Source organism: Manis javanica, chromosome 4 (genome assembly GCF_040802235.1).
Source record: "Manis javanica isolate MJ-LG chromosome 4, MJ_LKY, whole genome shotgun sequence".
Classification (NCBI taxonomy): domain Eukaryota; kingdom Metazoa; phylum Chordata; class Mammalia; order Pholidota; family Manidae; genus Manis; species Manis javanica.
Window position 1 is genome coordinate 114,761,253 of NC_133159.1, and position 26,393 is coordinate 114,787,645.

The 26,393-nt window shown below is 51.1% G+C and overlaps 1 protein-coding gene across 2 annotated transcripts; it reads left to right on the forward strand.

Annotated features, from left to right (window-relative positions):
* ALKBH5 (alkB homolog 5, RNA demethylase) lies at window positions 1–22,013 on the forward strand. Of its 2 annotated transcripts, XM_017666780.3 has the most exons (4): window positions 5–1,564; window positions 8,838–8,918; window positions 16,834–16,989; window positions 17,844–22,013. In XM_017666780.3, the coding sequence occupies exons 1-4, from the start codon at window positions 795–797 to the stop codon at window positions 18,019–18,021; spliced, it is 1,185 nt and encodes a 394-aa protein (XP_017522269.2). In that variant the 5' UTR covers window positions 5–794; the 3' UTR covers window positions 18,022–22,013. The 2 variants fall into 2 exon arrangements, with proteins under 2 accessions (XP_036875413.1, XP_017522269.2); XM_037019518.2 differs by lacking the exon at window positions 16,834–16,989 and having other exon boundaries at window positions 1–1,564.
* The last annotated feature ends 4,380 nt before the right edge of the window (window positions 22,014–26,393 follow it).

The window sequence follows — 26,393 nt, forward strand, 5'->3', positions numbered from 1 at the left end:
ATGAAAGAAGCGGAAGCCCCAAAGGGGGCGGTAACGGCGCAGCTTAGGTTGTGGAGGTTCCTCGGTGGTTGCCCGCTGGGCTCCAAGCGTTTTCGGGCATTCAGACGATGCCGTGACGCAGTAAAGCGACAGCGTTAGCAGCGTGAGCGCACCCTGTGGAAGGAGCCCTTCGGTCACGGAGGTGTCGCCACTTGGAGGCAGGTTGTTATTCGAGGGTGCAGCTTTGAAGCTCTTCAGTGAGTGGGGGAGGGGCGGTGGACGACGAGCGGTTCCCGTCTGCGCTTGCGCCGGTGTCCCTGCTGACCCGGCCCTCACGCTCGCGCATGCCTGCTGTGAGCGGAGCCGCGGTGGCCCGCGGCGTTGCGCGTGCGCGCTGAGAGACCCGCTGAGGAGCGGCGCTGGCGGACGTCGAGCGGACGGCCGGTGACGTCGTGAGGAGCGCTTTAAAGTGCGGGCCGGGCCGGGCGACTGAGGGTCTGGCTGGGAGTCGGGCCCATCCTCCACAGACGCCCTCCGCGGCATGAGGCGCAGCCGGCGTCCCTGCCCCCCGGGACGTGGAGAAAGTGTAGGAGGAAGCCCCATTGCCGCTACTGCTGCATGACCCGCCTCCCCTGATACTCGACCCAGCCAGCGCCCGACTCCTCAGCGCTCCGCGCCGGGTCCTCTGGCCTTGTATGCGGGCCTGGCGCTGAAGATCCCCGCACCTCAGGCCGCCGTGTGGGGCGCGTCCCCCGAGAGCCATGCCCGGCCGCCCCGCCCGTCCCGGAGGACCCTAGAGCAGCGTCGCGGGGGCCATGGCGGCCGCCAGCGGTTACACGGATCTGCGTGAGAAGCTCAAATCCATGACGTCTCGGGACAACTATAAAGCAGGCAGTCGGGAGGCAGCGGCCGCCGCCGCCGCCGCGGTGGCCGCCGCCGCCGCCGCCGCCGCCGCGGCTGAGCCTTATCCGGCGACCGGGGCCAAGCGCAAGTACCAGGAGGACTCGGACCCCGAGCGTAGCGACTACGAGGAGCAGCAGCTGCAGAAGGAGGAGGAGGCACGCAAGGTGAAGAGCGGCATCCGCCAGATGCGTCTCTTCAGCCAGGACGAGTGCGCCAAGATCGAGGCCCGCATAGACGAGGTGGTGTCCCGCGCTGAAAAAGGCCTGTACAATGAGCATACGGTGGACCGGGCCCCTCTGCGCAACAAGTACTTCTTCGGCGAGGGATACACCTATGGCGCCCAGTTGCAGAAGCGCGGGCCCGGCCAGGAGCGCCTGTATCCTCCGGGCGATGTGGACGAGATTCCCGAGTGGGTGCACCAGCTGGTGATCCAGAAGCTGGTGGAGCACCGCGTCATCCCCGAGGGCTTCGTCAACAGCGCCGTCATCAACGACTACCAGCCCGGCGGCTGCATCGTGTCTCACGTGGACCCCATCCACATCTTTGAGCGCCCCATCGTGTCCGTGTCCTTCTTTAGTGATTCCGCGCTCTGCTTCGGCTGCAAATTCCAGTTCAAGCCTATCCGGGTGTCGGAACCTGTGCTTTCCCTGCCGGTGCGCAGGGGTAGCGTAACTGTGCTCAGGTAATCCACCTGGGAGAAGGGGGCGGCCCTACATCCTACTGCCGTAGCTACCTGACCAGTAGGCAGTAAGCAGTAGAAGCCCGCGCTTTGCACTTCTGACCTATTGTTCTGTTTGGGCGGGGGTGGGAAGGGTGGCAAGGAAGGGAAATAGGTCTTGGTTAAAATTTGTATAGTAAGTAGGGAGGGGTCAGGGAAACATCCCAGAATTCTGTGTCCCGAGGGCAGCTTTGGCACGATCATGGCCTTGTTCCACAGTTAATCTAAAAGGAGGCTAAGGTTTTAGTAGTCTCTTTCTTTACCTTTGTGATTTTAGCAAGTCACTTTTTTACTCTGGGTTTCCATTTCCTGTGGTTTTAAAACACCTATTTTTTTTTAAGTGAGTTGAATTTAAGTGTCTTTCCAACTTTGTTGTTCCTGGTTTCCTTAACAGAAAATGTTCATGGATTCCTTATCAGAGAAAATACTCATAGAGGAAGGCCCCGGAGAGTATTTAATTGAGACATGTTTTCCATTCCCAAGTGGGGGTGTGACTTCCCTGGAGTTGAACAGATTAGTGGTTGGACTACTAATAGCACGGCAGATTCTTAAAATTCGGTCCCGTTGGCTGCTTAAAGAGCCCCTCGATCCTTTCTAAGAATGTGTTAACAGGACCGTATGAAACAAAATAAAGCAAGTTTTGGTTTACCTGGTATTTGGCCTTGTAGTTGTGTCAGCGACAGAACTGAGTAGGCTCTTGGCCTATTTTAGGTCCCAGATCCTGCTGAGAATTAGCTGAGTGCCCTGGCCCCCAAAGGGACTGCGTGCTGGAACACCTTTGCTGTTCATGTGAAGTAGAAAATTTATTTGGCAGCTGCCTTTTATCTAGCCCTGAAATAAGTAATCTAGCAGTGTACTTCAGTAATCCCCAAAACCTCTTAAGAAATCTGGACTGCAGCTGTTCAGAGCGGCTCAGTTGATGACTGAATTTTAGTGCAGGATCAGGACACACCAAGGTTTTCTTGAAGTTTGGTGAGTACCATAGGCTGCCATGGTCAACGGGAGAAGCAGAGTCTCTGGAGGCCCCTTAGGATCATGAGGCAGGTCATCATCTCATTTGAGTTGAACCACTGAGGGTGCTTCCCTGCCTGGGATGGTAGCAAAGCTTTGTGCTACGCAGGGTCTCCTAATGGGAAGTCTGGGAAACCAGTGGCAGCGGCAGTACTTCAGCTTCCTTGTGCATCTGAAGTTTAGAGGGCCACTGATCTGTCATGTGTCCCTTTGCCATTTGGGCTTCAGGGTTCTCAGACATAGTGGTTCTGTTCTCCCGGTCTTTAAAGATAGGATTTCCAGGGCAGACTCTCCCAAGTGGCATGCTGTAAGGCAGTTTGGTGTCTGTCTTAACTGAAGGACTCACTGATAAAAGGACCTCATACAACGGCTGTTGGTCTCTTTATGGGATATTTTCCTTACAAAGTTCCTCTAAGTTGTTTTTAGGAGATCTAGCAGTGCTCTGGGGTGTACTGGGAAGATCTTAAGAGGCAGTCTGTGACTTTGAGACCCCCACTTCCCCCAGCACATCCAAAGCCCTGTGTGGAAGAGCAGAAGTTTCAAGTTCTTAAAGTGCAGGTCTGTTAGTGATCAGCAACAGGATTGCGTCATCAGGAAAATTCTCTTCATCTTTTCCTTAGATTAGTAAAGTCCTAAAGCTTTCTCAGCCTTCCAATCTGGGTTCTGACTTGGCTGTGGAGTTAGTGTGGAAGGCTCAGCCGTGTCCTGAAAAGTGCTGCCCCAGGCTTTGAATCCAGCTTTCCTGTCATTTGCTTTGGGATCTTGTGGGGGTCTCTGAGCTGGCTTTCCCATCTGTAAAGTGGGGTGACCCTCAAACCCTATGAGAATTAAAAGCAGGGAGTTGGTGTTTCATATAGGGCCTGGCACAGGGTTGACACTTCAGTGAGCACTTAGTTTCATACACACCATTCAGTGATCCCTTGTTCTTTTGCCGCGGAAGGGGCTGGGTTTTTGACGGAGCCTAAAACATGGCTCTTTCCTTAATTGAGTTCACAGCCCAGTGTAGACCACAGATGGCTCAGGAAGGTAAAACTGTAGGATTACATTGAGGGGGGACATCTTAACCTACTCTGGAGTGTGGGAGGTTTGGGAGGAAGTGAGCTGGAACTTGAAGGGTAACTAGAAGATTGCCAAGCAAAGAAGAGGGTTGCAGGAGTGCAAAACTGCTTTGGCTGTAGTAGCAGGGAGTAGCCACCAGTAGGGGGGCAGGTAGATGCTGACTTGAGGCAGATGGAGTTCGTTATTGGTCCTTAGATCCGGCATGGACCTGAAGTGATGTTCCCAGTGCGAGCTGCCAGGTTCTGACCTCTGGGCTGGTTAAGCCTTTGTTGGGGGACTGAGGGGAGGGGGTGCCCTGTGCATTGTAGAATGTGTAGCAGCACCGCTGGCCTCTGTCTGCTAAATGCCAGGAGCACCTTCCACGACAACCAAAACTGTCCCCAGATGTTTCCAGATGTCCCCTGGAGGCCAAAATCATCCTTAGTTGAGAGCCACTGCTCTAGGGATCTGGACTTCCCCACTAGTTTAAATCTAGCACCTGCCCACTTAGCACCCTCAGCGTGCTAGGTTAGTAGTGCCTGCCTTCAAAACCTGCTTGGGCTTTTCTCCAAGCTTCCCAGAGGCCATGCTCTCTTTCACCTCCTTTCACTTCACAGCCTAGAAGTAAAGCTGCAGATGGGAAGGGAGGAGCTGATGAAAACGGGTTCTCTGCAGATGGGAAGGGGTTCTAGTAATTCTCATCTGACTCAGATTTCAGTTGTTGGTGTCAGATGTGTCTATGCCCATCAGAGACAGTGTGTCAGGAATACAGTTTTATATTTGATAATTGTCAGTAGGAGTGTTAGTCTGTGGCAGACATTAACTCAGCAGTGTCCAAGCATGGGCATTTAGAGCAAGCCCTCACAGACCTTTCTGGAAGTGCTTCAGATGTCTTTCCAAACCCCATATGCAGTTTGTTTTGTTTTTTGTTTTTGTAACCTTCCCATGTTGGGGCTGAGTGGGTCCCCTCTTAATGCTGCTATTTAGGGAAATAAATATCTTTCACCTCCTCTTCTTACTGGTTCACCTGCATTGCTTCTGTTCCCTGTAGAGTGAATGAGTGGATTAAGCAGATTCCAATTGGATTAATTAAAATAACTATCTCAAGGCTAATTACTTGTTTGCTGCTACTTTTAATCACTGATGCCTGGTCTGTGGTTGTGGTGGCCACATGCCCAGAGGCCCAACCCTTAGCCCCCTGTCTGGAAATGACTGTTGCCTAGCCATGGAAAATGCAGAGGTGAGTGGGGCCTGTGACTTCCAGATAATAGTTGGTATTGAGTAGAGTTGGCACCCATCAGTTCTGGCTAAGGACTGATCTTGTTCAGCTGGTTGAGAGCAAAATTTAGCTTTCTGGCTTAAAATAGTTGGGAAAGTAGGACAGATAGGTCCTGGGCCACATCTCCTGTGTGGAATTTTCTGATTCCATGGGAGGTGAGGGAACCTCAGGAAGAAGTCGGGGCTGTGCATTCTTAGGAGGAGCTTTTGGCTAGGGGGGTTGGCCAGACCTAAGACTAAGGCAGGGGGCAACAAAGGGAAGCTATTAGGCAAGCCATGGTCTTAATATATGAACTCAGAGCAAGCAGAAAATAAACAGGCCATAAAGATTTCAGGGCTGGCCAGCCATTTTCAGCTGGGCAGTTGGTGTGCCCCCATTGCTTAGAGAATGTGCTAGCTTTCTGGAGGCATGGGCTCATTTTTGAAGACTTCTTCCGTGAGAGTAGCAGGTGTATACATGTCCTTGGCCAGTAAGGCCTCCAGGGCAGATGGGACCTTGTCACTGGGAAGCACAGATGGGCTTTTCTTCTGCCCCACATTCTTCCCTCCCTAACCAGAAGCAACAATGGAGCATAGGCACAGAAACTACAAGTTCAGCTGGAGTACCAGTGCCACCATGTTAGCTGTTTGACCCTGGGCAACTTACTTAACCTCTGTGGGCCTTAGTTTTCCTCTGCAAAATGAGGCCATTGATGCCATAGAGTTGTTATCGGAGATTTAATTTCTTTCAGAACAGTACTGAATGCTTGAAGTTTAGGTGAAGTGTCTTGACTTGAGCTGCCTAATGTGCTCAGCTATTCTCTCTACCTTTGTGTACAGAATTGAGACTTAGAGCAAGCTGACCTTATTCCTTCTAGATTCAGAAAGCCCCAGGACTTATAAAGTTAAGCCTTGTGTCTTTTTGGAGTTAAGGGTCTGGTTCTATGTAATTTGAGCCTGAGCTCACGGCCACCCCTATGCCCAGGTGGCTGGTATGCTGCCCCAAAGCCTGAGCTCAGTCCTGCAGGCCTATCAGTGGTCTGAAGCAGGCTTGTGGGGACTACTCAGAGCAGGTAGCTGCAGCCAGATGCAGGATGTCACCAGGCAGTCCTGGTGATCTTGGCCAGTCCCTTCATCTCCGGTTCTATTGTATCCTGGGCAGGGCACAGAGTAAGATGTGGAATAGTGGCCATCTTGGAAATGTGCCTTAGCAACTCAGTCTCCAGACTGTCCCCTAGAGGAGGGATGTACAGTCCTGCACAGTCCTTAGAAAAGGTTTTTCAGACTCCTCCTTTAAGCTGCACCTAATCCTCTGAGGAAGGGCTTGATGCAGTTGATCTCAGTTCTGAGTTCAGTGTACATTTCATTTAGTGCTCACTGTGTTCAAAGATGAGTAAAGCCTTTGTAGAGCTTTGTCTTGTAGGGAAGACACAATTCCCACAGGGCGAAATGTAGTAGTAGAAGTGTGGATGAGTGGTGTGGGGGGAACCCAGCCTGGGGGAGTTGAGGAAAGCTCCCCAGGGAGAAGAGACTCTCAAGAGTCACTCTAAGGCACTGTGCTAGTAGGTGAGAGAGCCAGCTTCTGTCATGGTGGATGCTTGTGGCATCTGGTCTCTGCTGCATGGGGTTGGGGGGAACTTGAAGAGGCTCAGCTGAGGCAGGTAGCAGGCAGGTTGACCAGCACAAGGTATTTCCTCCTCTTTCTTCTCGGTGAAAACAAAAGAGCAGGAGGCACTGAACTTTTCACCTTGCCAAGGGTAGGGCTGGACCCAAGGCATATTAAGTTTCAAGCTGGCAGACTGGGACTTTCAAAGTTTCTCTTGTAGTAAGTAGGTTCCTTTAGCAGTAAGTAACCCTTTGTGGTCTCTACTGGACACTTTCTGCTGAAGTGTGGCCATAAGTGCTTCCCTTGGTCAGGACTTTGAGACTCCCATTCCCAGAAGGGTGTCATACTCTCAGGAGGGGTCAGTAGGCTATGATCCAGTTGTCAGGAGGTTCTAGAAGATCAGTGCTAATGAGCACTTAGCAGGGGCCAGTACCATGGTCTTTCTGTGAGCCTGTGCAGTCCTACCTCTACACTAATTCTGAGGCCTGGGCTCAGTGGTGGGAACCTGGCATGGCTTGTACTTCACTCTAAAGCCATTTGAGAAGTGGGGGCAGATGTTAAAGTCTGAACAATCATTAGGGGTCCCAGAAGAATACCTAAGTTGTACAGCATAACAAAATGAACAACCAAGAACCCATTGCTGTCTTTGTTGCAGATGAATAAACTGAGGTTTGGCCTATAAAGTGATTTAACTAAGGTCACAAAGCTAGTAGGTGACAAAGCTCAGGCTCTAACCCAGATCTCTTCAACTACTTGATCCCTGTGTGGCATTTCTCACTGTGAGCCTATAGACCTCAGTAGGTGTTAACTTGAGAGAAGGTTCTTTGGTCAGTGCTCAGGTAAACAAAGTCAGCAGATTCTTTTTTTTTTTTTAAGGTATCATTGATACAAAATCTTATGAAGGCTTCACATGAACCATATTATGGTTACTATATTCACCCATATTATTGAGTCCCCCCAAACCCCATTGCAGTCACTGTGCATCAGCATAGTAATATGCTGAAGAGTCACTACTTGTCTTCTCTGCAAAGTCAACAGATTCTTTTGCGGTAGTAATTCTCAAGTCCTTTATTCAGTATTTTCCAGATTGATTTGACTGAAGACATTTGTCCATAGTCTCTCATGGGACTGATGTTCACAGAGAAAACTCAACAAATGCTTGTCTAGTAGCAGATGGGGGGAGGAGGGAATCCTTAAAATAAAGGTTCTTTACCCCCAGTGTGTCCTCAGATCAGAGATGCTTCCCTCTTGGACTTTTATTTTCTTCTCACTCGTGTATCCAGTTCTTGCCCATGTTACCTGGTCATTTTGTGGAGCCCTTCCCAGGCTTGCAGTATTTATGATAGTGACATAGATGTCTTTATAGCTGCCCGGGAGATGGGAGCTGATTAGCATCCAATCCGAGGAAGATTTGTGATCCCCAGGCAGTCAAGGAATTGCTGAGCAGGAGCGGGTCCGAGGAGGTACTCACCTCCCACCTCAGGCCTGTGGCCAAGTGTGTTTCTAGTTGTGTAGAACTGCCTCAGCTCGGTGCAGGAATGTGGGTGGAGTGGGGTGGGATGGGTGGGTGCCTCTTGGGTGCCATACTCCAGTGAGGGTGTGTGAGGGGCTCCAAAAGCTTGAGTTTACTTCCAGAGTTACCATTCGGGAAGATGTTAGCTCTGAAGGGGACAGTCATCTACCCACATTCATTGGTCTGAGCAGTTTAAAAAATCATGTAACAATGAAAATAAGTAGATACTTGAGTGTGATGGAAATTCTTAAAATACCCCAAACACAGCTGTCTTCATGATCTTGGATCCCCCCAGTGGATGTTCTTGGAAGCTTTTTTTTTAAGTAGACAAATTCTCTCTTTGAACATTGCAGCTTTGATTCTCTCTGGTGACTCAGTGATGTCAGCGTCCCCCTTGGCTCCCTCTGCATGCCGAGGGATAGGGAAAAAGGGGGGAAGGAGGAGGAGATGATGTTCTTGTCTTCTTGGTCAAGGTCTGGTCTGAGTCACTCCAGCTGCCTCCAGAGTTACTAAAGGTGTACTTTCTTGAGGACCCTTTAAAAGAAGGGCTTCTGACTTGTGCAGGGAACTTCTTGCTTCAGCTTCTGCCTTAAGGCCTACCTGTCTTTGCCTCATTCCAGCCTTTTTCTTCCATGGTTTCTGGGTAAAAGCATCCTAGAGTTAATGTGTTATTTCCCTTCCATATAATATGTGAACCTCTCAAATAATGGGGCAGAGGGTGGCCATAAGACCTGCACTATATTTCTCTCTCCTTAACCCTCAGGAATTTTGGTTGTCCATTGCCATGCTCACAATGCCCTGTTTATTTTCAGTGGATATGCTGCTGATGAAATCACTCACTGCATACGGCCTCAGGACATCAAGGAGCGCAGAGCAGTCATCATCCTCCGGAAGTAAGTGCCCTGGTGTCTGGCACCTGCAGGCTTGTCTGGAGACGTAGGTCTCGGTTCCCTTAGAACTTGGCTCCTCTGTATCAATAACATGGCAACATGAAGCCTGGGGTAGGAAAAGGCTATAAGGTCTCGTATTTTTTTTATATAAATTCTGTGAGGATAATGCTGTCTTGTGTTTTTTTCCAAAATTAAGTTCTATGACTGTTTAACTAGGGTGTTTAGGGCTGAGCAAAAAGCACACGCTCCCAGTATTTATGGGCAGTCTTGAGTCAAGATTTGGGGAACACTCTTCCAGACACCCTTGCCGCCCACACTGCACTCTCCTTTCCCTACCCCCTTTGTTCTGATTTATCACACATCCTGATTATTTTTAGATTGTGCCTTAGCAGCCTTCTTTAGAAATGCCTGGGTTTTCACTGGGAGGAGCAGGGAGTGAGGAGAGGAAATGAAGGTGGAGTAACAGGCCTCGGTGTTCGGCAGGTGCACAGCTTGTGCTTCACTTTCCTTTCCGGTCAGGGAGTCTGGAATGTGCCGACTAATGTCAGCAAACGGGCTCTTCAGCACTTCTCTCTTCAGCACACTGGTGAGTGGGCTGAGCTGTGCCAGTGCTGATGCTGAGTCACGATGGACCTGCCGTTAGAGCGGAGTCCTGAGAGGCTCTGTGATCACCAGTATCACAGAGATAGACTAGTGAGCAGAGTAGGACTAGGGCCCACACCCAGGCTGGAACAGGGTGTCCTATGGCTTGCCATCCTTGTTTTTTTCTCTTCTCCCAGAAAATCGTGAAGATAATAGAGATAATTTACCCCACATCCCATTTCCCTTTTCTTAACATATTTTATCAGTATGGTATGTTTATTATAATCAGGAAACCAGTAATGATACATTATTATTAACTAAAGTCCACACTTTGTTCAGATTTCCTAAGTTTTTTCCTAATGTACCTTTTGTGTTCTAGGATCCCACGTTACATGTAGTTGTGGCGTCCCCCTAGCCTCCGCTAGGCTGTGACAGTCTCTCAGACTTGCACTTGTCACCTATTTGTGGTGACACTGGTCAGGTATTTTGCAGCACATCTCTCAACTGGGATTTGTCTGATGTTCTCTCATGGTTAGAAGGGGGTGTGGGTTTGGGGAGGAAGACCGCAGAGGCAACGCACCCTTCTCCTCAAGTCATACCCCAGGCACAGGACTCAGCACCGCTGGGGTTGACCCTGAATGCCTGGCTAAGCTTGTGTTCGTTTCTGCACTCCAGTTTGTATTTTCCCCTGCCCACACTGTCCTCTCAGGGAAGTTGGTGTGCAGCCTGCACCTAAGGAGTAGGGAGTAGCCACCCAGATGATCTGGGGTTCTGCCCACAGGAGAGTGTCTCTCCTTCCCACTTGTTTATTTTTCCATCCAGTCATTTACCTGTATCAGTATGGACTCAGGTATTTATTCAATGTGCTCAACTGGTCCCAACTTTGGCTTTTGGGGGTTTACACGCATGCACTCAGCTGTCTTTCTCTCCTCTCCCTCTCAAAATATGTTCTTTTTGGCTTCTATCTTTTTAACTTGAGTCTATAACTTTGTTGTCTTGGCCCCTTGGGCACAGAACTGCAGATTAATGTGGTAGTGAAGTCTGTGTGACATGGTTCTGCCACTTTGTCAAGTCAAACTTCTGAGCCTCTGTTTTAGCATCTCTAGAATGGAGGTAATCCAGACCTGTGGGACAGGCAGAACGTGTGGGGGGCACTTAACAGAAGTTCCAGATGTAAGTCAGCCTGGGAGCTGGCAACTTCTGACCTCTAGCCTAAGGATTCCCAGAATTCATCAGAAAAATGGTTTTTATCTGCCTTTCCACCTTCTTTTCTTGGGTGGTTCCCAGCACAGGCCAAAACCCAGAACATAGAAGTGAGAGAGCCCAGAGTGTAGCTCCTTTTTTTTTGCCTCTCCTCCTCCGACATTTCTTCTCAGGCTGTACCTGGCACCTCCAACTTCCGCCAGAGACAGGTGGCCTATCAAGGGCAGGAAACTTGGAGAAGAACTCCCAAAGTGATAGAGAACCAGAGCAGCTTGCAGGTGTTGCCTCCAAACCTCTCCCAATATCTTGTCTCAGGGAAGTCCTCACTGGAGGAACAAATGGAGGCGGCCATAGCTGCCAGGCTGGGTGAGTTGGATGCTCCTCAGTGGAGGTAGGCGTCTACACTGTTGATCAGCTCCCCTTGGAAGCTTTCTGGCCAACTGGGCCCCTGGCAGTGATCTGATCTCACTCAGATAATGGCTATTGGGGGTGACTGAGGTTCATTGACCTTTGAGTGGACCCAGAGCCAGCCATGGACTGAGCTGGAGGGCAGAAGCACAGAGCTGTGGTGTGAGGGGGCTAGAGAGGAGTGGGAGGATGTCACTGGAGAAGTGCCCAGCTTGTAGAGAGCCAGCCCAGGGGACCAAAGGCACAGGTAACTCTTTGGCCTGCAGGATAAAATCCAGACTCCTTGCTGGGCTTTGGCTCTCCGTCCAGCCTAATCTCTTGGTGTTTTCCCTGTCATCTTCTACTTCTCACTTAAAGTACCTGCAGCTCCTAGTATGGTCCATGGATTTGTGTTCTGGGCTCTTGAAGCAGTGTGGCCTCTGTTGGGAATACTTTCCCATCTAACATGTTGCTCTTCTGAGTATACCCTACCTTTCGAAAGACCCACATATACACACTGATAACCTAGCCATCTTCAAGGCTCAAGTGTTGACTGTCTTGACATGCAGGAAGCATCATGTATACCTGCAGTCCTCTCAGCACACCCCCTCCCACTTCAGATGTCCCAGCCTATACACTTGCTGTTGTGAATTTCCAAATCTTTTCTCTGCGTGATCCCTGTTCATCCAGGGCCCAGCATTGAGGCCCAGTTCAGAGGAGGCATCAGAAGAAAATATTCAGGCAGATGAGGAGCAGCTCCAGAGTAGCTATAGGGGCTTTTCTTAGAAAAGGACAAGGTGATGACAAGATGCAAAGGGGCACATGCGGGCCCAGGTGCTGCCCAGACATCAGGAACTTGGGCTTGGTGGGTACTGGCTGATTTGGTGTCTTCTGGTGAGGCCACATCTGAGTGGGTGGGGTCTGGGCGCTGAGCTTATTCCTGCTCCTTATAGGCAGAGGAGGTGGAGCCAGTCCTGCCTTCTCTTAAGGTCAGGGAATTGCATAGGCTGCTGAGGGAGGGGTGGGGCCCTGTCACTGGCTCACATCAGTCAGAGCTGAGACATTCTAAGTGTCTCACAGGGGAAATTGGTGGGTCGCTGTCAGGTGTTTTCCTTCTAATGTGGGTAATGCTGAGTCTTCATGCACATGGTGCCATTGTTTCTCACAGGGAGGACGGGGGCTGGGAGTGACCTCAGAGCCTCCCCAGGAGTGGAATCCTCAGGCTGCAGCTTAGTGTTATAACCTCTTTGGGGTCACAGCCAGTAAATGGCTGAGTGAGGCCTTGAATATGGATGTCCTCCTGCTGAGTCTTATGGTCCTGTGGTGGTTTGCCTAGTGGGGCACCCAAGCTGCACCTCTGCCCCTATGTGTCATTGGGTGGATGCTGTGAGTAAGAAACTGGAGCTCACATACAGAGGGCTTTCTTGCCCCTGCTGTGAGCAGAGAGCTGACTGGTGAAAGTATTTTAAGTAGCCAGGGAGCTACTACACAGCGGGGCGAGGCAGCACCTGCAGGTGGGTCAGCTCCTCAGCATCTCCCAGTTTCTGAATGTCACTGTTACCTGGTCCACCCAGGGCAAGCAGCCCAACATGCATCTTTGTCAATCATTGGTACCCCTACCAGAGAGGCTGGACCTAACCTTTTTGAAGGTGTGGTTAGTTTTAGATTACTGGTTAGAGAATCAAGAGGCTGGCCTACATCAGGGGTGTAGCAATTCATCAGGGCCAGTGGAGAAGACAGGGAACAGTGTTCCATTTTTTCCACAATTTCCTGCTGTGCAGCCTTCTGAAGAACCTTGCATGCTGCCCCATGCCAGGCACCCACCTACTAGGTGTCAGGCAGAATGCTGCCCACACATTAACCCTGAGAGTAGAGGGTGTAGCTTTTGGAAAGGAGCTCAGGTAGGAAGTGGGCTCCGTCAGGTCATCTAGCTGCTTTGGAGTGGTCTTTTAGCAGGGATTCCTGACTTGGAAGCATTAAGCATCTCACAAGCACAAGGCATCTGAGGCAGGCCTGCAGGAAACTTACTGCTCCCTTGGTGCCCAGTATGTACCAGGTCGGCCTTTTGCATGTCAGTTGAACACAGGCAGAGTGAGCACTGCCCTAAAAGCACAGTGTGTTTGCTGGGGCCCAGCAAAAACAAAAAATTGCACCCATCTTGGGGGTTGGGGTGTGGTTGGGACAGGCCTGGTAGATCTGGCTCTGGAGCTATAAACTGTTGGTCAGGCAGAAATGTAAGCTGAAAGGCTGGAAGGTGGGAAGTGTAGAGGACTGACCTCTGTAGTTTGCAGGACAGTGGTCGGAAGGAGCCCTTGGATCAACACACGTCATCAGGAATGATGACTTGTGGGTAGCCCTTGGCCTTACAATTGGTGGCCAGGACACCCAGTTCCTTGGTCTTTGGGACTCCCCTGGGGCTGTGCTGGGTCTGCCTAAAGACTTGTTTGCCTGCCCAGTTAACCAGATAAAGTGGCTCAAGGCAGTGTAAATTGCCCATTTCCTTTGCTTTTGGTCAAGGGGAGTCAAGCTCAGAGTGAGCTGAAGCTAGGTAAAGCAGCTAGCGATTGATTTGCCAAATGTTAGCTAAGGCTGGAGTGTGCCGGGCTCTGTGCTAGTGCCAGGTATGCGGTTAGTATGGTCTCTTCCTTTTTCCTTTGGGGGAAAGCAGACATTCAGCACCTCACCGGGGCTGGTCAAGGAGGGCTTCCCAGAGAATTGCCATCTGAACTGGTGAGGATGTGTGGGCTTCAGGCAGATGTGGAAGAGGTTTGGAGCAGACAGTTTAAGCTGTAGAGATTTCACCTTTACAGAGTCCCAGAGTCTGAGAACTCTGAGGTAGTCCATTCTGGAACATAGAGTAGACATGGGGCAGAGGGCTTGATATGATCTAAGCTATTCAGAAGACCTCATGCTGTGTTGGAGAAAGCTGGCATTGGGAAGCCACTGAGGTGTTTGAGCATGGGGTGAGGGATTTCATGGGAGAGATTGTAGGAGGGCTGAGCTAAATGGCTTATATGGTCATTTAGGCCAAGGGGTCCCATGGGTCAGGGGAGACCCTCCCTGAAGGCAGAGCCGCCCAGATGGGAGTTTGTGTGAGTGGATGAGCCGGAGGATGAGGATGGAAGATGTGTCCCTGGGGTGGGGGAGAAGTAGCTAGCACTTGGTTTCCCTGACTTGGCAGGCCTGAGACATTGCCCCCACTGAGACCACTGTCATTGCTTTGTCTCCATGGTTTTTGTCCCCTGTGCCACGGGTTAGTGCACTTAGTTCCCTGGTCCAGTCAGTGTCTGTGTGCACATGCATATTCCCTGCCCATTTGGCAACCTGACCAATGTGATGTGTTCACAATCTGCCCAAGGAATAAGGGGGCATTTGAGACCTCCAGAGGTTTCGAATGACTTGGGCTTCTGGGCTTTGCCCTTTCCTCACTGAGAACAAACTGGTTACCTGAGCCCAATGTTCTCACCTATGAATTGAGGCTGTCATGGAGCTAGGGGTGCTTCTAACCCCGTCCTCACCATGCCTCTCCTCTATCTTAATGGGTCAGGGGTAGGGGATGAGGAAGGCTGTGCCTAGTTGAGGCAAGGTGGAAGCAGGATCACATGGAGTGGGAGGAAAGGGAGACCTGGAGGTATGTTGTTCAGTGGCCCACGTGGGTGAAGCAAGTTTGGTGTCTAGTGTCCTGGAGGGTGATATCAAGCCCTTACCAGGCCTGATCTGGGAGATTCCTGGGTACCTGTGATGCTGGCCCTGTTTCTGGTTGACATCTGTGGAGCCCAGGCTCTTAGAGCTCTGGGTTATGCATGTGTGATGTGACTTGGTGGAAACCAGGCTTACTGATTTGGAGAGGCTCCTCATGGGGTCTGGGTATCACGCAGACCTGGGTATGGGGGGAGATCTGCTGGAAGCCCTGGACCATGTGTTTGGGGTGCCCTCTCTTTGGGTGATAGCTCTCATTTTAGGCTCTTAATTTTAGGCTCTTCTGACTAAAGCACGCCTCTATACCTGTCACAGAACTGCCTTGTGGGGTAAGCAGGGCAGGAGTTGAAGGGAGGCTGGTAGAAGATGGCGGGGTGGATACTTTTGCAGGAGAGGTAGTAGTGCAGGCCAGGGCTTTGTGGGAGTCAGATACTCAGAGGTGCTGGAGCTTAGACCAAGGGGCATAGGTCACTCAATAGGCACAGGGATACTCAGGCCCACCACACTGAACCGTGTGTCTTCTCTCCATTAGGAAAGGCAGGCTTTGTAGCACAGTAGTGCTTGGTGAGGGTAGAGCAAGAAGTTATGGGGCAACATTGGGGTTGGATCTTCCTCTTGCTTCTAGGTCCTGCTTCCGTGAGCCTAGAGTGCCCAGAGTGGAGCTAAGACTGGTGGGCCAGTCAGTGCAGCTGGGCCTCTATTGGCTCCCTGCCTGTGAGGCCAAAGCAGAGGAGCAGGGCAAGTTGCCCTGCCTGGCTGCCCGTCAGCTTGGCTGGAAGGCATAGGTTTCCAGCCATAAGGTATCCCCTGCTGGCCTCAGGAGAAATACTTGGTTCAGGCTGGGAATCCTGTGGCTCCTACCTGTCCTGCTTGGAGTCTCACCTCGGCTTAGACCTTTCTCCCACCATTTCCAGGGCATGTGACTTACTGTTTTGCTGACCTAGTTTTCCCTGGGATTCAACCATAGGGGTAGGGGAAGCTCTGAGGACTAGATGTAGTTAGTCACCTAGAGCACCAAGTGTCCTAGGCCTTGGATTTCCCTCCTGTGGTCTTCCTCTGACTGTGCTTATGGGATGTCCTTTGAGTCCTGCCCTGACCACAGCACCTTCTGCCTCAAGTTACTGATTTGTGCCCAGCAGCCTGTGAGATAGATGCCTGCAGGGCCTTCTGCCAGCTGTGTCCCCTTCACTCCCCACCCCAGGCCTCTCTCTTGCCTCTTGATGCCTCTGGCCTGACTGGCCAGTCTTCTCTGTATGACACAGGAAGCCTCAGGGCTTCTTGGAGGTTTCCCAGGCCAGCTTCTTCCTGGCCTGGGCTTCATAAAGGACTCGTACCACTGTCCTGGATTACTCCCTGCCCAGATTCTCCATCCCTTTCTTTCCCATCCACACTTGCATGCTTTTCCGTTACTAGGCATTGTGTTCCTTGAAACTTGCACCCAGTGGTAGGTGGGGATTTTGCCTTCAAGAGCCCTCTGGCCTTGGCTTGGTCAGCATCCCGGAACCAGCAGAAGCTGCCAGGTGGCTGTGGCAGGACCAGAGCCAAGTGTGTGAATGTGAAGTTGGACATGGGCTCTCCTGTATGAGAGAGTAGGGGAGCTCCTACTCTGTTCCCTTCCAGCCCTTCCAAACCTGGGCCAGGGGCACCTTCCTGTCTTGGTATTTCAGACAAGGATGTAGGCCGTCTGTTGGCATATGTTGCTGGCCCACTGTAGGGGGGCCCTCAGGCCTCTGACAGGTGGTGTAGATGGCCCTGGAGAACCTTGGGCCTGAGTATGATGAGGTGGGGCTGCCATGTGCAGCCAAGAGTGAGCCCTGGGATCTTTCTCATGGGGCAACAGATCCCTGTCATTGGAAGTCTCCAAGCAGAAGTGTTCTTGTTCCTATTCCTAAGCCTGAACTTAAGAGGGAGGGTCTTGGTAAGGAGACTGAGGCACCGAGCAGAGACTGCTAGCTTCCACTTAGCCTGGCTGGAGAAAGGATTGGTCTGATGGGGCCCACACCCTCCCCAGAGGCCTACTCACTGTCCATATGCACTTCCTTTGCAGGACGAGGTTAGATGCGCCCCGGTTGGAAACAAAGTCCCTGAGCAGTTCTGTGTTACCACCCAGCTATACTTCAGATCGTCTTTCAGGAAACAACAGGGATCTTGCTCTGAAACCCAAGCGGTCCCACCGCAAGGCAGACCCTGATGCTGCCCACAGGTACTTAGCTTAGGACCCTCAAGACCAGCAAAGCAGCCCCATGACCTTGGCTGCAGGGTGAGATGGGTAGGGAAACCTGGGTGTGTGGCCTTGCATTGCCCCCCTTTCCAAAGCCTGTGTCTGGTTTGCCTGGGTTGGCTTTGGTAGCATTCCTTCCTAACCCCTATCCGCCTGCTTGTACCCGCAGAGAGAAGGGTTGGGCCGAGACTCTTGACAAGTGGGAATGCTTCCTAGCCTTCCCATGACTTCCTTGTTCAGTCCACCCTGACAAACGTTCTCGTGGGTTATACTTAAATGTTGGGAGGGAAACTCAGGACTTGGAAGGCAGTGGATCGGGGACCCATTTCAAAAGGTTGGGGAAAGTTTCTGCAGGAGTGTCTTTTAAGCTGAGACTGGAAGCATAAGGAAGACATGGGAAGGGCAGTCTAGGCAGGAGGTGCTGAATGGGCTGAAACTCTTAAGGCAAGAAGATCTTGGTGGGTTGGTGAGCAGAGGCAGGGTGGGCAGAGAGAGAGAGAAAGTGGGAGTTAGGGGGAGGGATTTAGAAGTAGAGGTAGATGGCAGTCTGAGTGTTGAGGCTTTGATAGGGAAGGCTGTCTTCTGTCTGGCAGCCTGGACAGTGTCCTGTGGTACTGGACTTGGAGCCCAGCAGACCCCACAGCACACTTGGGAAATGTCTCTAGGACTAGAAGTGACTTACTAGCATTTCGTGAGCGAGGACTAGGATGCCAGTGCATCTGCCAGGACCACTCCCTGTGGAGAACCACCAGCTGGAGGGAGCCCAGCAGATGGCTGAGAGTCAGTCCCAGACCCGAGTCAGGGGAATGCTGCCAGACTCACCCCTTTCCTTGCAGGCCTCGGATCCTGGAGATGGACAAGGAAGAGAACCGGCGCTCAGTGCTGCTGCCCACACACCGGCGGCGGGGGAGCTTCAGCTCTGAGAACTACTGGCGCAAGTCTTATGAGTCTGGGGAGGACTGCTCAGAGGCGGCGGGCAGCCCGGCCCGAAAGGTGAAGATGCGCAGGCACTGAGGCCTGCGGCACTCAGCTGGAAACTCTGGTTAATCCTCACGTAGCCGCCCCTTTCATTTGTTTCGTTGAAGGGTTTCTGTTTATTTTTTGTTCGTTTTTTGGTTTTTTTTTTTTTCTCCTTATATTTTTTCCTTGGTTTGTTGCCTATTAAGGCTGAAGAACAGAATTGGCTGGAACGTGGTTCTCATGTTCTTGGTTTTCCTTCTAGGTGAAAGAGCTGTGGCATCTGTAGGGAACAGAAGCTCACACTGGAGTGGCCAGTAGGAGGTTGTGGGGAGCAGCCGTCTTCAAGTGGGGCTATGTCAGACGGGGTTTATTTAAAAGCCACAAAATGTTTTGGCTAAGAAAATCCTCCTTTTGCTTTAAGTGTAAATCTTCTCAGCATTGTCAGTGAAGTCAGTCTCCTGCCACCCCCTCCCACTGATGTCTGCGCTGTGTTGAGGGTTGAGGTCTCCTGCGCTTGGCTGGCTTGGCAGGGGGCCTGCTGTGCCACCTCTCACCTGCTTTCCAGGCCCTGGAAGCTCACGCCAACACCCTCTTCCTCCTGCAGCAGAGTTCAGGATGACAGGGCAGAGGCTTAAACAGTGCCAGGGCTGCCACCCCAAAGCTATTGGCTGCCCCTGGGCTTCCACTGGCCCAGGCTGCCAGGAGGCTGGCTTCAGTGCTCCTGACGTCTCTTGCCAAGAGCACGCCTCTTTGATGGGTTGCCCCTTTCAAGCATATGCCTGTGATTGTATGGAACAGTTAGACTGGCCATGTTGGGGCAGTTTTAGGAACTGTTTCTAGCTAGAGGGACGGTGTCCTTCCATGTCTAGTGTTTGGGGTGTGGAAAATTGTGTGTGGTAGGGTTTCTGTTTGGTTTTTAAGTTTTTATTTTTCCTTTGGCCTCCTGGCTTTTTCCTTTCCCTTTCCTTTCTCCTACATGGGCTAACTTGGGCCTTCTCCCCACTCATCCCTGTAGGAAGGTGCCTGCCCCCTCTGCCTGCAGCATGCATCCAAGGCCAGAGCTCAGGCCTACAGATTGGGTTGGTGCCTTCTCTGCCTCTGGAGCATGGGAGCTGGGGAAGGGGCTTTTAAGGAATAATAAAAGGGGGAAAAAAGTTAGGTCTCTGTCAGTTTCCACCTACTCAGATGCTCCAAGGCTGCAAAGTTTTGCTGATGTAGATTCATTAGTATTATCTCCTTGCAGGCCAGGGCCAAGACCCAGGCCTGCTGAGAGAGAGGCCCTCCCAGCCTCCAGGCTGCTACCACCCCAAGGGGCCTTGTCTTATGGAAGCCTAGGCCTGAGGCTGCAGAAATCAGGCAGCCTCCGTCAAGAAGCTCTCTCAGGGGCCAGAACTCCTTTGCCAGTGTGGATTTAAGTTGGGACTGCATACTAAAGCAGTTGCAGTTTTTTTTACAGCTTTTTTTCCAAAAATGATTTGTAGTTGTATGCAGCACTTTGCCCTGATATGTGTGCTCTACAATAAAAACCAAATCTAATATATTTTGAAACAGTTGTCTGATACTGTCATAAGAGAGGACTTGCCTTTGTTGCTTGCCTAATCCTTTTATTTTTTCCTTAAAATGAAGGGGTAGAGGGCAACAGAGTTCATTGCCTACCAGCACCCTAGAGGGGATGACCAGTCTCTGATCTAGGACTGAGGGCTGAAGGTAGACTTGCCCTTTGCCCCATTCTGAAGAGGACGGACTTCATAAACCATGTGTTCAGGTGCCCAGGGTGCCTTGGGCCCCATAGGAAACAGGATCACACCCTGCTGAGTCCTGGAAGCCCTTTTTATTGGGAGTCATCAGAAAGGCTGCATGCCAGTGAAGGAGGGACAACATGAGCAAAGGCAGGGGAGAGCCTGCCTTTGTAGAAGGTTTGATGTCTTACCTGTGTACAAGTGGCTTTGCTCATGAAACAAGTTCTTGAGTTCTTTTTCCATACCAGCCCAGCTCTCACCATGGCCCCAGTAGTGAGCAAAACTCTGGTTTTCACGATATGTATAGTTGTGGGATGCAGATGTAGCTAGGAGGCAGTGGGGTTGGGGCCCAGAGGGTTTCTGTCCCTTCAGATATCCTGGACCCGGCTCCCAGGTTCTAGTCAAAGGCTTTGGTCTGGAGTCTCCTTCATTTGCTTGCAGTGCTCAGAGCCAGTCTGCTTGGCCAAATTTTTGCTACTGAAACGTGGCAGGCCAATTAACTGCCCATTTAACAGAGAAGAGAGAGTCCAGAGGGAGCAAGTGACTGGCCGTGGCTCAGTCCTGTCAATCAGTGACAGAATATGAAGAGGGGGACCAGAGCCTTCCCTGTGGTCTGCAGCCAGTGGACCTAGAGGGGTAGCCACTGGGCTGGGCAGACTGGGCCCTGAATGCCCTGGAGAGGAGGAGACATTGGAGCCGAGGGAAGGTGACTTGCTAAAGGTCATCCAGACTATACGTGGCAGAGGTGGGCACCCCTGACTCTGCCTGGCCTGACTCTAGGAGCATGGGATGGGGCTCATGTGGAAAGCTGGGGGGCTAGGAGGAACCCAATTGCAGCTGTGACAAAGCCAGTCCTGAGTGCTACCTAGGCCCTGGGAACCTGCAGGACTGTGAGATGGTTGCAAGAGGGAGGGTCTCCAGCCCTACTAGGTCCTCCTGTATCACTGGCTTCAGTCTCTGTACCTCAGGCTCCATGGTACTCCATCTCTGAGCCTGATAATTCTGAGAATTCCCCAAACCTGCAGGAATCCCACAGTTGACTCCCTGAATCTGACTGTCCCCAGCCATCTCCTGGGGCACCAGCTGTTTGGGCCACATGCTAAATCCCATTGCTCTCCGTCCCCAGCCCAGCTGTGCACACAGTAGGTGCTCTAACATCTGGCACCAGCCCTGCCCACCTGGGGAGCCCATCCTGTTTCTCTAACCCTTTTGTGTGGTGGGGGAAATTAAGGCCCAAAGTTACGTTCATTTATTCAAAAAATACTTGAGTGTTCTGTGTACCAAGCTTTGTGCCAGCTGCTGAGGACACAAGACAGACCTGGTGTGTGTCACACACATACATGTAAGGTTGTCATAAACTGTACTGATGCAAAAGATCTGTAGCACATAAATTTCAAATAATAAAATATACACCAGTCTTAATTGTAAGTTCTATATAGCCAGTTGTTTCTCAGAGAATGGTTTCATTGATTTTTGCTGAATTCTTGTATTTGTAGTCTACCTGTGGTGGTAATTCCACCACTATAATGGCAAACGGAGTTGCCATCCCATCTGCTCTGTTAGTTTCCTAGGGCTGCTAGAACAAATTACCACAAACTTGGTGGATTAAAACACAAGTTTATTTTCTCAGTTTGGAGGTCACAAATTCAAAATCACAGTGTTGGCAGAGACATGCTCCTTCTGCAGGCTCTAGTCCTTGTCTCTAACAGCTTCTGGTGGCTGTTGACATTCCTTGACTTGTGGCCACATGGCTTTCTCTTCTATGTGTACCAGATCTCCCTTTGCTCCCTCCTTAGGACACTTGTGATTGGACTTAGGGCCTATCTGGATAATCAAAAATAATCCCCCCATGTGAAGATCTTAACCACATCTGCAAAGTAAAAAAAAATTAAATCTACAAGTTCCGGGGATAAGGACCTGATATCTGTTTAGCCTTCTACACTGCTCTTTTCCCAACAGACATGTCATTAAATCTGATACATGAGCTACTGATAACTCATTGTTGAACATGTTAATTGGATTGAAATCTCTCAGCCCCCACACTACTTTTAAATTTAATGTGCATCAATATTTTCTCCCACTGATTTCGTAAGTCTAGACCTGTGCTGTCCAATATGGCAGTCACTGGACAATTTGGCTGTTTAGCACTTGAAATGTGGCTAGTTTGAATTGAATGTGCTTTAAATGTAAAATACCAGAATTTGAAGAGTTAGTATGAGAAAAGGAATGTAGTTACTTTATATTGATTACATGTTGAAATGATATTTTGGACATACTGGGTTAAATAAAATACGCTATTTAAATTAATTTCACCTGTTTTCCTGGTACTGTTTTAAATCTGGCTACTTAAGAATTTAAAGTTAACTTAGGTGGCTTGCATTATACTTCTGTTAGATGGCACTGGTCTAGAAAATCAACAATAAATCCAGCCTGATTTGTGGTGTGTGCCAGTTTTTCTGGTGGAAATACTCCCATCACGGCTGATTTCAAGCTGTCAACATGAGGTCACTGAACAAGGAGTTGAGAACACCATTATACAGTGTTTCCACCATGCAGACACAACATATATAATTAAAGAGCATAAATACTAAAATGTAGTAAAATAGGAAGTATGTAGTTTTGAACATTAGCTTTGCTTTTAGTATAATTCAATTCATATAACTTAGTCTTTAATAATGGTAGTGTTTAACAACTGAATCATAAAAATTCTTAAATTTGACAATTGGCTCTTGCAAGTGGCTTCTCTGGGAGGTTTTGAGCAGACAGGATGTGATCAAACTTAGCATCTCTTGGGCTGCTGTGTTGAGGCCAGTCAGAATCAGTAAGAAAGCCACTGCATTGACCGGAGATTAAGGGGCCCGACCCCAGGCCAGGTGGGCTTAGAGCCACTGCGTGGTGTGCACTAGGGTCCTCCAGTTCATGGGTGCAGTTCCCCCTGTGCCCACGATGTGGCAGCACAGTCTGCTTCAGAGAGGCAGGGGACAGCCATCCCTTGGTTTGGAGGAAACTGAGGCCCCAGAGGCAAGAACTTAGGTTTTCCACCGAGTCTGCCTTGCCCAGCCAGGGCACCCAGGGTTAGTGGGCATGCGGAAGGGCCCTAACTTGTCAGGGCAGTCTCTCTAAGTCTGCATGTGCCATGCCTAGGTGACTGCTGCTGGAAACCACCTTCTCTGGCCTCCACCCAGTCTGCCTCTGGGCTCAGCAGACCCTGGCTTCTCTTAGCACAGTGCAGAGTGTACTGAGTACTGTGTGGTCCCAGTGCTTCTTTCTACTCTTGGCTGAGAGACTAGGACTGAACTCACGCTCTCCTAGAATCCCATTGTGAGGCCCTTTACGAATTGTCTCATTTAATTCTCATAACCTCTAACACCTAACTTGGGGCCTGGACTCAAATCCTAACTTTGCCATGTACTAGCTGTGTGACTTTGGGCAAATTTCTTTACCTCTCTGACTGGCTTGGTTTTTTTCTTTGTAAAGTGGTCACAGGATTAAGGGAATGGCTTTTAATATGCCTGGCACAGACTTAAGTGCTCAGTGTTAATAAATGACAGTGATGATACTTGCCCCCATTTTGTAGATGAGTAAACTGAAGCCCAGAAAGATGAAGTAGCAGAGGCAGAATTAGAACCTGGAGCTGGAGAGAGGAATGACATACACAACCTCACCTGCAAGTAGGCCTGCAACTGTCCACCTGCCTCAGCCCTGGTGTCTCAGATGTGACATACTGCAGGGGCCAGGTGTACAGTCCTGAATCCCCAGCCTGTGGCCCAGCATAAGCCGAGAAGCAGCACAGCTCAGGATCCAGGCTCAGTGAGTGTCAGGAGTGCCCTGCACTTGGAAGAGCGCTAGGCTGGAGGTTCAGAGACCTGTATTATCTATCCTCCCTTGTAAGATGAGGACTGCCTGGGGCTGCCTGTTCGGCCTTGCTTTCACTGAGGCCCAGCACCTGGTCACCCTCTGTGGACTGAGGGCCCCAGACCCATTGCAGCCTCCTATCGGCCCTAAATAAGCTGTTAAAGCCAGCTTTATTCTGCATACCACGCAGGAGGAGGTGCTTGCTCCTTCCCCCAGGCAGCTCCCCACTTGGCTTTCTCTCTCACCTTCTGCCCCAGGCCCTGCCTACCCCGACCCCCAGCCCAGACTCCACTCCAGGGATCCTCAGGCCTGCTAGGCTCCCTAGGCTCCCGTTTGGTTAGCAGAGAAGGGTAAAGGCCTCGGCTGGGATCCGGGCCACCACCTGGAAGGCAAGGGCCCACCTCTCAGCCAAGCTCTCTTGGTTTCCTCCCACTCTCTTGCTGCTCCTGCTTTACCTCTGGGGCTTTTCCGTCACTGCCGCCTTCCTTCACAGGTTGCCTTGGGCAAGTGACTTCTCTACCCTTGGCATCCGTTTACTGTCTAAAGTGGGACCATCCTTGTACCCACCTCTAGCATCACTTCAAGGACTCAGGCAGACACAGCAGGTACAGTTTTATTGGGGTGCCAGCCTGGTTCAGGGACACCCCTACCTCCACCTGCCTCTCCATATCCTATCAACCACCATTTTCTGTGGACTGCTTAACAGTGTGGATTAGTTTTGTGTTTTATATTTTCAATGAAATATTTCCAACATAACTGAAAAGTCAGAGAAGCCAAAATGATATTTTGGACATACTGGGTTAAATAAAATATGCTATTTAAATTAATTTCACCTGTTTTCTAGAATCTGCATTGTTAACAATGTGTGCAGGTGCTCCAACACTTTGAGAAACCCTGCTTGCCACACGCCCCTTCTTCATCTACATGCAGCCCTACCTGTTAAACTCCTAGCCCATTACAGCCCAGCTTGAACTGCCACCCCACTTCTAGGACACCTACCCTAGGCCAGCTGCCTCTTCTGCCATGGGTCCTCCTACCACAGCACAGTGAACTCCAAGTGGTGGTGGTCTCCACTTGGCTCTGTCTCTCCCAGATTATGAGCTGGGGGTGTGTAGTAAGGGAGGCCTGGCTGCCTACTGCATGATGACTAAGTCTTTTAAAGACAGAAATGTAGACTGAGGAAGGGCAGGGACTTGCCCAGGGTGACAGAGGGAAGAGTTCAAAGGGCAAGGTGCAAGAACTCTACTTGCTAACACTGTTAGTAGCTAACACTCACATGGTTTCTCCTGCCTGCCTGGCATGGTCTAAGGGCTTTAAAAATACTAATTCATTTCATCTTCACAACAACCCTTTGAAGTAGATACTAGGAGCTAGTATCACCCACTTTTTTACAGGGAAGGAAACCAAGGCACAGAGAGCTTAAGTAACCTGCTCCAGGCTGCACAGCTGCTAAACACTGATGTCCGGATGTGAATTAACTCCCTAACACTTCCCTGTGTGAGGCCCTCTTGTGGAAGAGGCAACTGGGCCCAGGCCTTGTCACTCAGCCAGTAGGGGGCAGTGGCTGGTGGCGTCTGACCCTTCCCCAGCCAGCTCTGTCCACAGCTCAGATATACCCACCCCTGGCCTTTGCCCATGTGGTCTTCGTCTCCTTATTTAAAACTGGGACAATGTTGTTTGTTCCCTCATAGGGGCATTGAAGGCATTCAGTTGAAATCAGGAAAGGGCTTTGAATAGTGCCTGCCACACAGTGGGTACTTAAGCTTTGTTCTTACTATCTTCCCTCCCTGCTCCCCTCTCCCAGCCCCAGCCCCAACCCCAGGGAAAGGCGGAGCAGGGCTGCTGTGGGTGGAGGGCAACAGCCAGACCCCTGTTGCTTAGCAGCTGCCTGGGAGTCAGAAACCAGCTGGTGGAGTTGGGACCTGGTCCACCTGCCCCACCTAAGCTTCTGGGAGCTTGGAAATGCCCAGCCCAGGGCCCAGGGTTGCCTATCCTCAGCCTTGGGAACAAGGGTTCAGCCTTGAGGCTACTGACCAGATGAGAAAAGGAGGCCAAGGAGATGGGTGGGGAGAGGCAGACTGTCCCTCAGAGAGACTGGAGGCGGAGTGTAGCTTTGTTTATATACTGTTCCCCACGCAGGGGAGACCCTCTCCCCATCTCGGAAAAGCCCAAATCCAATCTCAGGCCCTTCCCCAAATGCCATCTCCTGGGGGCCTCTTCACTCTGCTGGATCTCTAGCCTATCTTTGGCTGATGGCACTCCTAAGAATCCCCGGTGCTGCCAAATAAAACCTTTTATGTTGGATCCTGCGGGATATGTAGGAGTTCCCGCAGGGGGCTGGGGGCTGAGGGGCGCATTCCTGACTGACCACCCAGTCACGGCAAAAGCAAGGCGGTGGGAGGGTTCTGGCACACTGGGGAACAAAGTGGTGTCTCGCGAAACTGACAATACATAATGTCGCTTGGCCGGTGGCGTAGATGGCGAAACGAGCGGAGGGGCCAGGGAGTTGCCCCGTCAGAATTCCCCTGGCTTTCGCGTCAAGGGCTGCCTCATTACTGAATATGCACGCCACTCGCTGTTAGGTGGAAGGAAAAGGCCTCCAAGTTGGGGAACACTCACCGGCCCGGTCGAAAGCCCGTACCCGCCGCCCACGCCGGGGACCCCGCGAGCGGACTCCAAGGCCCGGCAGACCCCGCGCTGCGGCGCATGCTCGGCAGGCGTTTTCGCGAGCAGGGCCGAGCTGGGGCCCTGTCTTCCCGCATTGTCTGGGGGGCAGGGGCGGGGCGGGTGGCGCGCAGGCGCGTCCATTGGCTGGGCGGCGCGTCAGTCGCT